General features: G+C 42.6%; 1 protein-coding gene across 8 annotated transcripts in view; it reads right to left on the bottom strand.

Annotated features, from left to right (window-relative positions):
* LOC135468235 (uncharacterized) overlaps positions 1 to 12,481 on the bottom strand; it is a 38,623-nt gene that overhangs the window by 13,593 nt on the left and 12,549 nt on the right. For all 8 annotated transcript variants that reach the window (XM_064746371.1, XM_064746374.1, XM_064746375.1 and 5 more), the window contains 2 exons: positions 987 to 1,097; positions 653 to 751 (listed from right to left, as the gene is read on the bottom strand). In XM_064746371.1, coding sequence (XP_064602441.1) covers positions 653 to 751; positions 987 to 1,097 — 210 coding nt within the window. The remainder of the gene's footprint in view (positions 1 to 652; positions 752 to 986; positions 1,098 to 12,481) is intronic.

The following is a 12,481-nucleotide window of genomic DNA, read 5'->3' as shown; positions in this document are numbered from 1 at the left end:
AGCCCATCACTCATTGTGTTATTTGGTATCTAAGCATCCATTGTAAAGTTTGGTATGTAATCACCTTTTGTGATATTAAGCATGTTATCACCCATTGTGGTATATGGTAGGTGATCTCTCATTTTGGTATTGGGTAGGTGATCACTCATTGTCGTATTATGTAGGTGATCACTCATTGTGGTATTTTGTACGTGATCACTGATTGTGATACTTGGTAGGTGGTCACTCATTGTGGAGTTTGGTAGGGGACCACCCATTGTGGTATTTGCTAAGTGATCTATCATTGTGATTTTGATAGGTATTTGATAGGTTATCACTCATTGTGGTATTTCGTAGCTGAACGTGGTACCTGGTTATTAGTCACTCATTGTGGTATTTGACTGGTGAACTCTCACTTTGATATTTGGTAGGTGGTTACTCAATGAGGAATTTGGTAGGTGGTGACTTGGTGAGGTATTTGGTAGGCGGTCACTCAGTGAGGCCCTTGGTATTTATGGGATTTGTAAGACTTTTACCATCAGAACTAATTCAGACATGAACAGAAGTGTTCAAGTCTTTTATTATGCTTTAGCTTAAAATGAAAGAAACACAACCAACTCAAACTCAACAGTGAGGCAGACGAAAGATTCACGGTGGAAACATCTGAACTCACCTCGTGGACGTTGTAACGGAGAAGACTTGTGAGGCCCACCTGAGGAACTACTCAACGTTTTCGGGTCGTCATAGATAAAACCGTCACCGTCATCATAGTCTGTAGTAATAACCACGTTAGAATTAACATTTCACAGACATTGTCACAGGTTATAGTATATTCACAAAAGTCTTAGCAGAAAATACAACATGAAACATGCGAATAGGGCTTATTGTCAGATGGATATACAAACGACATTTAGGTGAGCTAATTGGACATGTAAGTGACATTCAGGTATGTTAGACGGATATGCAGCCGACATGCAGATGATTTGCCAGTGGTATGTGATACTCACCATCAACCGTGGCTGTAAGAGGTGATGCGTACTGCTCTGGCGCCCTTCTCCGGGCTATGGCTTCGGCATACATGTAGTCTTCGTCGGTTTTAACTTGTTCCTGTTTCTCTGCTGCAAATAAACAGGATATAACAGTAAACAAAGTCATTTTCACGGGCAGTCTGAAATTGTTAAGCAACAATAAAAACAAAAATAAAAGTCAAAAACAAAAAGAACTAGAATGGATCTGCGAACAGCAGGTCCTAGGCCGGGATCCCTGATCGGTTCGATGACGTTTTCCCCTTCATGTCCTGTAGGTGTTGACACAGATCCAAGATTTTCAGCACACATAGAGTACGTGTGTAGCACTTTCCACTCAGTGATGTTCAGCTTTGCAGCCGTAACGTTTATCTCTCACCAGACCTCCAAATATGGTGGGATAAGCGCTTTTTCGCGTTTTGATCGCAATTTGCGGCAAAACTATACGTCGCCGGAAAGAAATAAGTCCAGATTCATGATCCGGACGTCAAACTATGTCGGGTAGCATGCTTACAATGTTCGTGCCTTCATCCTAGTCGCAAATGCATTTAAAATGCATCAAATAACATGGGGACGTCAAAGTGGCAAACACAGCAAATCGGCCTTTGGACAATATTTGAAGCACTGCAACTCCCTCATTTATTGACACACTTCCATGATTTTCCGCACGCCTATAGTATCCATATAGCCCTTTGTACTCAGTCATTTTCAGCTGCACAGCTGCAGATCACTTAGCAAATACCACAATGGGTGGTCACCTACGTGACTTCCAAATGTGGGCGAAAATTGCAGTTTTTCGCACTTTCATAGCAACTGGCGTAAAACCATGCGTCGGAGAAAGGAAAAAACACCAGATTCGTCATCAGAACATCCAAATACGCCTAGCAGCCTACTTAAAACCTTGAAATTCACAACATTTTCATCGCCTGACAAATTGGCTAAGCTGGGATCGAACTCTGACATGACTGACAGGCGTCAGCGGTAAGAGAAAAGAAAGAAAGAAGAAAAATCAAAGTTTGTACTTTCATGTCTCAATCCACAACCTGCCATAAACAGACTCACTGCTCCACTGATATCTAGGCCGTTGTTAGAAAGTCAACACCTTGACCACAGCACATTGTAATGTCTGTCAATCACCCTGGCCTTATAAGCGTATAGTAAAGATGACAAGGCCTGCGCAAAACAAAGCTAAGTTTCACATGTCCACGTCGTTTGCTGTTGTAGTTAGAATTCTACGCCATCTAATAGAGTACTGGCGTTAGATGGGAACTGGAATCACTGTCATCCTACAACCGTTTCGGGAGATCACGGACAGTGTAGCCGAAAGCATCAGGTCAAATACTATAAACCCAGTCCAGTCCCCATCTAACTCAATGTTAAAGCAATAGGATTCCCATCTTTTTCTAAACAAAAAACGGTGTTGTCATTTAAACGCATCTAGCGAGAAAACTATTGATCGTAGCTCAATCCGTTGGCAAGCGCTCGAAAGAGCATGTCTTGGGCTACAATTTGGTGCAGGTTGCACATTTCTAGCTCCCATAGTTCTCCAGTTACAGGTCATTGAAATTACGTAACTTTTCTAGTTTTTTGCTTATATCTCAAAAAGTTACACAGATATGCAAAAAATAAAAGCAGATTCGGAATCAGCAGCTCAAGATACATTAGAATACCTTGGGAACAATTGACATTTCAGAACTTTTTGTGAACTCACAACTTGGACCAATGGCGAGCTTCCAGAGTTTTGACCGGAAGTCAACCATTTTTGCAAACTTTTGTAACTCGTGACCTTCTAGCTGCATGTCAAATTTGAAAACAATCGGTTCAGTGGTTCTTGATAAGAAGATTTTTATAGGTTTTACACAAAATTCAATATGGCGGCCGAACCACGTGACCTAGAAAAAAATGGAGAATTTGACCCGAGATATTCACCGCCAAAATATATGAGCAAAATTTGGGACTTCTGTGTTGAACGGTGTAGGAGTTTCCCTGCTAACAAAGTCGGTGAAAAAAATAAGAAGAAAAAACAGAACGATTACAATAGGAATCCCGTTCGGGAACAACGGGATCCCTAAAAAATCAACCAGTTCGAATTCAACAGTTAGACATAAGAAAGAACCATGGAAGGGCACCCATTTCTTTTATTTTGACTGAACATGTAAACCCACCTCGTGGACGTTGTGACGGTGAAGACTTGTGAGGCCCACCTGAGGAACTACACTGTTGACCATAAAGTTGGAATAAAATATTTTAGCCACAATCCCAGAAGTTTAATATTATTTTTCGCCTCAAAAATAATATAAGCCGACACGAATTGATGCATAATCTCTCTCTACTACGTGTACAAAAATGTTTTATTCTATGCTAACATGAGAATTACATATTCTCAGGCTCTGATGGTAGTGATAAAAAGCCCTGTGCCTGGTGACCGGCCCGGATAGCACAGTTGGTAGAGCGTCCACTTATCCAGGATCAATCCTTGGTCGAGTCACACCTAAGACTTTAAAAGAGGAAGTTGTAACTTCCTCGCTTGGCGTTCAGCATGAAGGGGATAGTGCAACGACTGGTTGACCCGTATCAGTATAATGGCTCGGGCGGGGCGGCTTACTTGCCTTCGGTAAGTTGTCTCAGTGATGCAGCACTAAATAAAAGAGCGGTGGAAATCCGTCCTGCAACAAGGAGGCACATTATACGTGCATGCACCCTAATGATTCCTTCGTCGTCATATGACTGAAAAATTGTTGAGTACGACGTTAAACCCCAAGCACTCACTCACTCACTCCCTGTGCCTGGTGCTTCTCCAGTGATCTTCATTCAGAGAGGTCAAATTACATCGCGCATAACGGAGTTCTCGGTTTCGCATGGAACAAAAAGTAGTGTAGCGGGGATTCCGGCTATGCCTCGTGCTACTCCAATGCCAATACGCCGGAGAGTGATTGCCCTCCATCAAGAAGGCTACAAACAGTCCGATGTTGCCGATTTTGTAGGCATATCGCAAAGTACAGTCAGCAAAATCATCAGACGTCATCGAGACGTGGGTCATTTGCGGCCACGTCAAACTCCAGGACGACCACGACTGACTACGAGACGGGATGACCGCCGACTGCTCAATCTCTCTCGCACAAACCGGAAAATGTCTGCGAACCATCTTCGCCGTTTGTGGCGGAGGCATTACGGAATCAATGTTTCCCGAACAACGGTGAATCGCAGATTACTTCAGCATGGTTATCGAGCAAGACGTATGACCAAATATCCCCGCCTAACCGCCCAACATAGAGTCCAAAGGCTTCGCTGGGCTAGGGAGCACAGACAATTGCAGTTAGGGCATTGGCGACATGTGCTCTTCACGGATGAGAGTCGCTTCTTCCTGAAACCTGTGGACGGAAGGCAAAGGGTTCGTCGTTTGCGAGGAGAAAGCCTTCGAGATAACTGTGTGCAGGAAAACAATCAAGGGGGTGGCGGTTCAGTAATGGTTTGGGCAGGTATTCACTATGGTGGAAAAACGCCGTTGGTGGTGCCCGACGAAAACGTCAACGCCGTCGTGTACATTGATATCCTTGAAAACCATTGCCTTCCATACGCACGAAGGGTTTATGGAGACAATTTTGGTTTGCAAGACGACAACGCTACACCACACAGGGCCCCTGCAACACGAGAATTTCTTCGGGCAGAAAGGGTGGAGCAGTTACCTTGGCCATCGTGTTCCCCTGATATGAACCCAATAGAACATGCCTGGGACAAGTTAGGGCGAGCCATCAACGCACGTGACAATATTGCTGAAAATCTGCAAGAACTGGCACAGGCTCTGATCAATGAGTGGAACGTTCTGCCCATTGAATTCATTAACAATCTGGTCGATAGCATGCAACGACGTCTTGACGCATTGATTCGTGTCAGGGGTGGTCGTACGAGATATTAATGACTGTTTCTCTTACAAACTGTATTGTCTGTAACTTATAATACGAAGGGAACAAATACGTTTATGTTTGTGATATGGAGACATTGCAGTAAAGCCTTCAATCCTTTCGTCTTGTATTGCCAGTTTTTGTTTTTACGCCGTTCTACAGCCTATAATCGATCCATTAAAGATTACAATAGGCTGATATGTGTAGAAAAGACCAACATTTGGTGTTATGCTGATATCTACGCCATAATCAAGCATTCAATACCGCGTACAATTAGAATAACTCCGAATTCAGTCGTCGAATTAATTTATTCCAACTTTATGGTCAACAGTGTACTCAACGTTTTCTGTTCGTCATTGATAAAACCGTCACCGTCATCACAGTCTGCAGTAATAACCACGTTTATGTTAACATTTCACATGCATTGTCACAGGTTATAGTATATTCGCAAAAGTCTTACTGGGAATTGGAAACATGCATTTAAGTTACGTGACATGCAGAGGGCATACAGATAAGTTGGATTGACATGCAAATGACATGCGCATAAATTATGTAAAAATGCAAACGACATAACTGGTAAGTTAGAAAGACCTGCAAAGGACATACAGGTAAGTTAGATGGACATGCAAACGACATGCATGTAAGTTATGTAAACATGCAAGCGACATAACTGGTAAGTTAGATGGACATGCAGACGACATGCAGGTAAGTTAGATGGACATGCAAACGACATACAGGTAGGTTAGATGGACATGCAAACGACATGCAGGTAAGTTAGATGGACATGCAAACGACATGCAGGTAAGTTAGATGGACATGCAAAAGACATGCAAGAAAGTTAAAAGGACATGCAAACGACATCCTGGTAGGTTAGACGGCCTTGCAAACGGCATACAGGTAAGTTAAACGGGCTTGCAAACGACATGTAGATAAGTTAAAAGGACATGCAAGCGACATGTAGGTAAGTTAAACGGGCTTGCAAACAGCATGTAGGTAAGTTAAGCGGGCTTGCAAACGACATGTAGATAAGTTAAAAGGACATGCAAACGACATGTAGATAAGTTAAAAGGACATGCAAACGACATGTAGGTAAGTTAGACTGGCTTGCAAACGACATGTAGATAAGTTAAAAGGACATGCAAACGACATGTAGATAAGTTAAACGGGCTTGCAAACGACATGTAGATAAGTTAAACGGGCTTGCAAACGACATGTAGGTAAGTTAAAAGGACATGCAAACAACATGTAGGTAAGTAAAACGGGCTTGCAAACGACATGTAGGTAAGTTAAAAGGACATGCAAACGACATGTAGGTAAGTTAAACGGGCTTGCAAACGATATGTAGGTAAGTTAAACGGGCTTGCAAACGGCATGTAGGTAAGTTAAACGGGCTTGCAAACGACATGCTACATGTGGCTGATTGTGATACTCACTGGCGGTTGTACGTGATGGGACATTCCGCTCTGGAACGCTTCGCCGGTTTATGGGTAACGGTACCTCATACATGTCGTCTGCTTTTATCTGTGCCTGTCTCTCTGTCATACGTAAATAAACGTTGTCCTAAACTGTCAAATTGAACTCAGACTGGCTACACCGTACCCCGTTACTATGGAAGCCGGATCCGCTCATGTTCACTCTCTCTCATACTTACCCTAAACCAGTTAGAACGATATTCAAACGACCCTGAGACATTTAGCCCCCACTAGGTCAAGATAAGCACGACAAAGCCACATTGTAAAACCAAGACCCGACTAACTTTTGTGAGATTCAACCGAATCTCGCGCTGTCGTGTGAGACTCGTTAGCATATGACCTTCTCTACTCTACACTTTAACATGCCTTCCAATGTCATGATAAAGTAACATTTGGACGAGACTCGCACTTCAGAATGTCGCACTGTTTCCACAATCTCGTTCTAATCTCGCTTTGTCGCACGAACGTCGATCTTCCAAAGTTGAGTTGCAAGTTACGCTTTCGAGGATACCCCAACGATCTGACGAGATTCAGAATACAGGCTATATTCTTGTGAGATTAAGTCGAGGATTAATGTACTGTTCTGGTTGGGTTTGGTCGCGATTCAGACGATATTTCGTCGAGAAATGAACGAGCCGGCGAGATTCTAATGAGGGCACGAGTTTTAGTCGCCAAATCGAGATGGGAATTTCGTCAGTGTCCTTATCCAAATCCTAATCTCCAATAAGTCTCGCCTAAATATCTCACTTAATCTCCAATAAGTCTCGCCTAAATATCTCACGTAATCTCCAATAAATCTCGCCTAAATATCTCACTAAATCTCCAATAAGTCTCGCCTAAATATCTCACTGTGGTTTAAATATCGCTGTTCTTGTTTTGCGGGAAATGTATAGGAGAGAGCATAGCCGCATCCGGCTTGCATACATTACCATATATAAATGTATAGGAGAGAGCATAGTCGCATCCGGCTTGCATACATTACCGTATGTCATGTACTATTTGATGTGTTATTTACTTCGTACACAAACATATTTGACTTATGCGACGACTGCTAGCATTATGACGGAAGGAAACCTGGAACAGCCCGTGGGAAATCCACGATCATCCCCAGCTTACCAGCAGACCTTCCCACGTACGACCAGAGGGTATGTACTCACATATAGTGGAACTGTGTAGCCGGTCACTTATTGTTGCGTTTGGTAAGTTGGTCACCCGTTGTGGTTTTGATGGTCACATTGTGATATTTGGTAGGTGGTCACTCACTGTTATATTTGGTAGTTGTTCACTTATTGTTCTCATTGGTATTGGTATTTGGTAGGTGGTCACTCATTGTGGTATTTGGTAGGTGGTCACTCGTTGTGGTATTTGGTAGGTGGTAACTCATTGTGGTATTTGGTATGTGGTCACTCATTGTGGTATTTTGTAGATGGTTGCTCATTGCGGTATTTGGTAGGTGATCACCCGTTGTTGCATTTTGTAGATCGTTGTTCACTGTATTATTTGGCAAGCTGATGGTTATTTCTGCATTTGACAGATGGTTGCTCATTGTGGTATTGAGTTTGGGGTCACTCATTGTCCTATTGAGTTGGGGGTCACTCATTAAGGTATATGGTAGGTGATCACTCATTATTGTGGGTCTCTTTGGTATGTGGTTTCTCAGAACTGAGTGTCATACGAACAACACCAACTGTAAAATTTATGAGTATGTGTCTTACATAAATTTAAAATTTCTTTAAAATGTCAGCACAGGGACACAAACCAACATGAGATGGATGTTCAGTCCTGGATGTGGACAGGAACTTTGTAGATCCCTCCCCCCCCCCCCCCCCCTCTAGCTCCCCATGGGGCCTTGATGACAGTAAGCTGTCGGCGAGAATCACGTGGTTCTTAGCACAGTGTAGCGTTCGTTGATGACCATTTGTCGTCCAACAGTATGCTGTCCATATCAGTTCGACGCAGGTGGGAAAGTTTGTCAGTAACTAGGCAAAGGTCGGTAGTTTACGCACTCCGGTTTTCTTCACCCATAAAACTGATCGTCATCACATCAACGAAAATAATAAACAATTATAAGAAATAAAAAAGTAAAAAACAAAGAAAAAAACAACTCAAGCTCAACGATAAGACAGAGGAGTGAGTGAGTGCTTAGGGATTACCGTCGTACTTAACAATTTTCAGTCATTCGAAGGAGTCCTTACAGTGCATGTAATGTGTCTCCTTGTTGCAAGACTAATTTCCACCGCTCTTTTATCTAGTACTGTTTCACTGAGACGACTTACCGAAGGAAAGTAAGCCGCCCCACATCGCCCGAGCCAGTCATCGCACTATTCTCTTAATGCTGAACGCCAACTGAGGAAGCTACAACTTCCTTTTTTAAGGTGACTCCACCCAGGATTGACCATGGATCTACCGCCCCGGAAAGGGACGCTTTGCCAACTGTGCCATCGGGGTCGGTATTAGACAGTAGGGGACGCTTTGCCAACTCAGCCATCGTGGCCGGTATCAAACAGAAGGGGACGCTTTGCCAACTGAGCCATCGTGGTAGGTATTAGACAGAAAGGGAACGCTTTGCCAACTCAGCCATCGTGGCCAGTATCAAACAGAAGTGGACGCTTTGCCAACTGAGCCATAGTGGTAGGTATTAGACAGAAGGGGGACGCTTTGCAAACTGAGCCACCGAGGCCGGTATAAGACAGAAGGGGACGCTTTGTCAGCTGAGCCATCGGGACCAGTATCAGACAAAAGAAAAAACCATGATAATGTGTCCATTTTGTGTAATTTGACAATTAATATAACATAAAACATGCTAATACAGTGTTACATGAAGGTAAATTAGATGGACATGAAAACAGCATGCAGGTAAGCTAGGTAGACAAGCAAACGACATATAGGCAAGTCAGACTGACAGGTAAACGGCACGCAAGTAAGTTAGATGGACATGGAAACGGCACTCAATTAAGTAAGAAAGGACATGAAAAAGGCACTCAAATCAGTAAGATAGACATGAAAAAGGCACTGAAATGAGTAAGATGGACATTGAAAAAGCACTCAAATAAGTAAGATGGACATGAAACAGACACTCAAATAAGTAAGCGGTTGTAAGTGATGGGACTTTTCGCGCTGACACATTTCGCCGGTTTGTGGGTACATCATGGATGCAGTCGTCGTCTGTTTTAACCTTTATCTGTTTCTCTGTCATACGTAAATAAACGCTTGTTGTTTTAAACAGTCAAAAATGGACTCGATCTGGTTAAAATGTATCATGCTGACATATTTTACATATCCTCTACGTTTAAATCAAATAGAATTTAGTTTTACCATTCTATCAAGGAATAGTTTGGTATGTGGTCAATGAATATGATATTAGGTATTCGTCACACGTTGTGGTATTTGGTATGTGATCAGTCAGTGTGATATTTGGTTGGTGATCACTCATTGTGGTATTTGGTAGGTCATCTCCCATTGTGATTTTTAGTGGGTGATCACTGATCACCTACTAATTATTGTTAAATTTGGTAGGTGAGTACCCAATGAGGGTTTTGGTAGGTGGTGGCTCATTGTTCTATTTTGTAGGTGGTTGCTCATTGTGGTATTTATTAGGTGATCACCCACTGTGGTATTTGTAGGGTGGTCGCCCATTGTGGTATTTGGTAGGTGATCACCCTTTGTGGTATTTGGTGGGTGGTCGTTTATTGTGGTATTTGGTACGTGATCACCCATTGTGGACTTTGGAAGGTGGTCACCCATTGTGGTATTAACCCAATGTGGTATTTGGTAGGTGGTCACTCATTGTTATATTTGTTAGGTGAGTACCTATTGTGGTATTTGATAGTGGTCACCTATTGTGGTATTTGGTAGATGGTCACTCATTGGGGTATTTGGTAAGTGATCACTAGTTGTGGTATTTGGTAGCTGATCACCAGTTGTGGTATTTGGTAGGTGATCATCCATTGTTGTACTTTGTAGATGGTTGCTCATTATGGTATTTGGTAATTTTGTTGTGGTAATTGTTACGTGACCACACGTTGTTGTATTTTGTAGATGGTTCCCAATTTTGGTATTTGATAGGTGATCACCCATTTTGGTATCTGAAAGGTGATCAAGCATTGTGGTATTAAGTAGGTGATCACCCAGTGTGGTATTGCGTAGGTGATCACCCATTGTGGTATTTGGTAAGTGCTCACCCATTGTGGTATTTAGTAGGTGGTCGCTCATTGTGGTATTTAGTAGGTGGTCGCTCATTGTGGTATTTGGTAGGTGACCACCCATTGTTGTACTTTGTAGATGGTTGATCATTATAATATTTGGTCACCCATTGTGGAATTTAGTAGGTGGTCACTCGTTGTTTTATTTTATAGATGGCTGCTCACCCATAGGTGATCACCCATTGTGGTATTTGAAAGGTGGTGACTTGTTGTGTTAATTGTTACGTGATCATCCATTCCGGGATTTGGTAGGTGGTCGCTCATTGTTGTGTTTGGTAGATGGTTGCTCATTGTGGTATTTACTAGGTGATTACCCATTGTGGTGTTTGGTAGCCGGTCGTTCATGGTGGTATTTGGTAGGTGATCACTCATTGTGGTATTTGGTAGGTGATTACCCATTGTGGGATTTGGTAGCTTGTCAATAATTGTTCTTTTTTGTGGATTATTGCTCATTGTGGTATTTATTTAATGGTATTTAGAAGGCGGTCGCTCATTGTGGCATTCGGTACGTGATCACCCGTTGTGGCATTTGGTAGGTTATCACCAATTGTGACATTTGGTAGGTGGTCACCCGTTGATGTATTTTGTAGATGGTTGCTCATTGCAATATTTGGTAGTTGATCACCCGTTGTTGTACTTTGTAGATGGTTGCTCATTGCGGTATTTGGTAGGTGATCACCCGTTGTTGTACTTTGTAGATCGTTGTTCACTGTATTATTTGGTAAGCTGATGGTTAATTCTGCATTTGACAGATGGTTGCTCATTGTGGTATTTGGTAGGTGGTAACTCATTGTGGTATTTGGTATGTGGTCACTCATTGTGGTATTTTGTAGATGGTTGCTCATTGCGGTATTTGGTAGAAGATCACCCGTTGTCGCATTTTGTAGATCGTTGTTCACTGGTTAATTCTGCATTTGACAGATGGTTACTTATTGTGGTATTGAGTTTGGGGTCACTCATTGTCCTATTGAGTTGGGGGTCACTCATTAAGGTATATGGTAGGTGATCACACATTGTTGTGGGTCTTTTTGGTATGTGGTTTCTCAGAACTGAGTGTCATACGAACAACACCAACTGTAAAATTTATGAGTATGTGTCTTACATAAATTTATAATTTCTTTAAAATGTCAGCACAGGGACACAAACCAACATGAGATGGATGTTTAGTCCTGGATGTGGACAGGAACTTTGTAGATCCCCCCATCCCTATCGCTTCCCATGGGGCCTTGATGACAGTAAGCGGTCGGCGATTATGAATATGTGTCTTACATAAATTTATAATTTCTTTGAAATGTCAGCACAGGGACACAAACCAACATGAGATGGATGTTCAGTCCTGGATGTGGATAGGAACTTTGTAGATCCCCCATCCCTCTTTTCTTCCCATGGGGCCTTAATGACACTAAGCAGTCGGCGTGTATGAGTATGTGTCTTACATAAATTTATAATTTCTTTAAAATGTCAGCACAGGGACACAAACCAACATGAGATGGATGTTCAGTCCTGGATGTGGACAGGAACTTTGTAGATCCCCCATCCCTCTCGCTTCCCATGGGGCCTTGATGACACTAAGCGGTCGGCGAGTATGAGTATGTGTCTTACATAAATTTATAATTTCTTTAAAATGTCAGCACAGGGACACAAACCAACATGAGATGGATGTTTAGTCCTGGATGTGGACAGGAACTTTGTAGATCCCCCCATCCCTATCGCTTCCCATGGGGCCTTGATGACACTAAGAGGTCGGCGATTATGAATATGTGTCTTACATAAATTTATAATTTCTTTGAAATGTCAGCACAGGGACACAAACCAACATAAGATGGATGTTCAGTCCTGGATGTGGACAGGAACTTTGTAGATCCCCCCATCCTTCTCGCTTCCCATGGGGCCTTGGTGAC

Source organism: Liolophura sinensis, chromosome 6, assembly GCF_032854445.1.
Source record: "Liolophura sinensis isolate JHLJ2023 chromosome 6, CUHK_Ljap_v2, whole genome shotgun sequence".
Classification (NCBI taxonomy): Eukaryota; Metazoa; Mollusca; class Polyplacophora; order Chitonida; family Chitonidae; genus Liolophura; species Liolophura sinensis.
The sequence above is the reverse complement of the archived record's forward strand: the minus strand, read 5'-3'. Positions and strand labels throughout refer to the sequence as shown.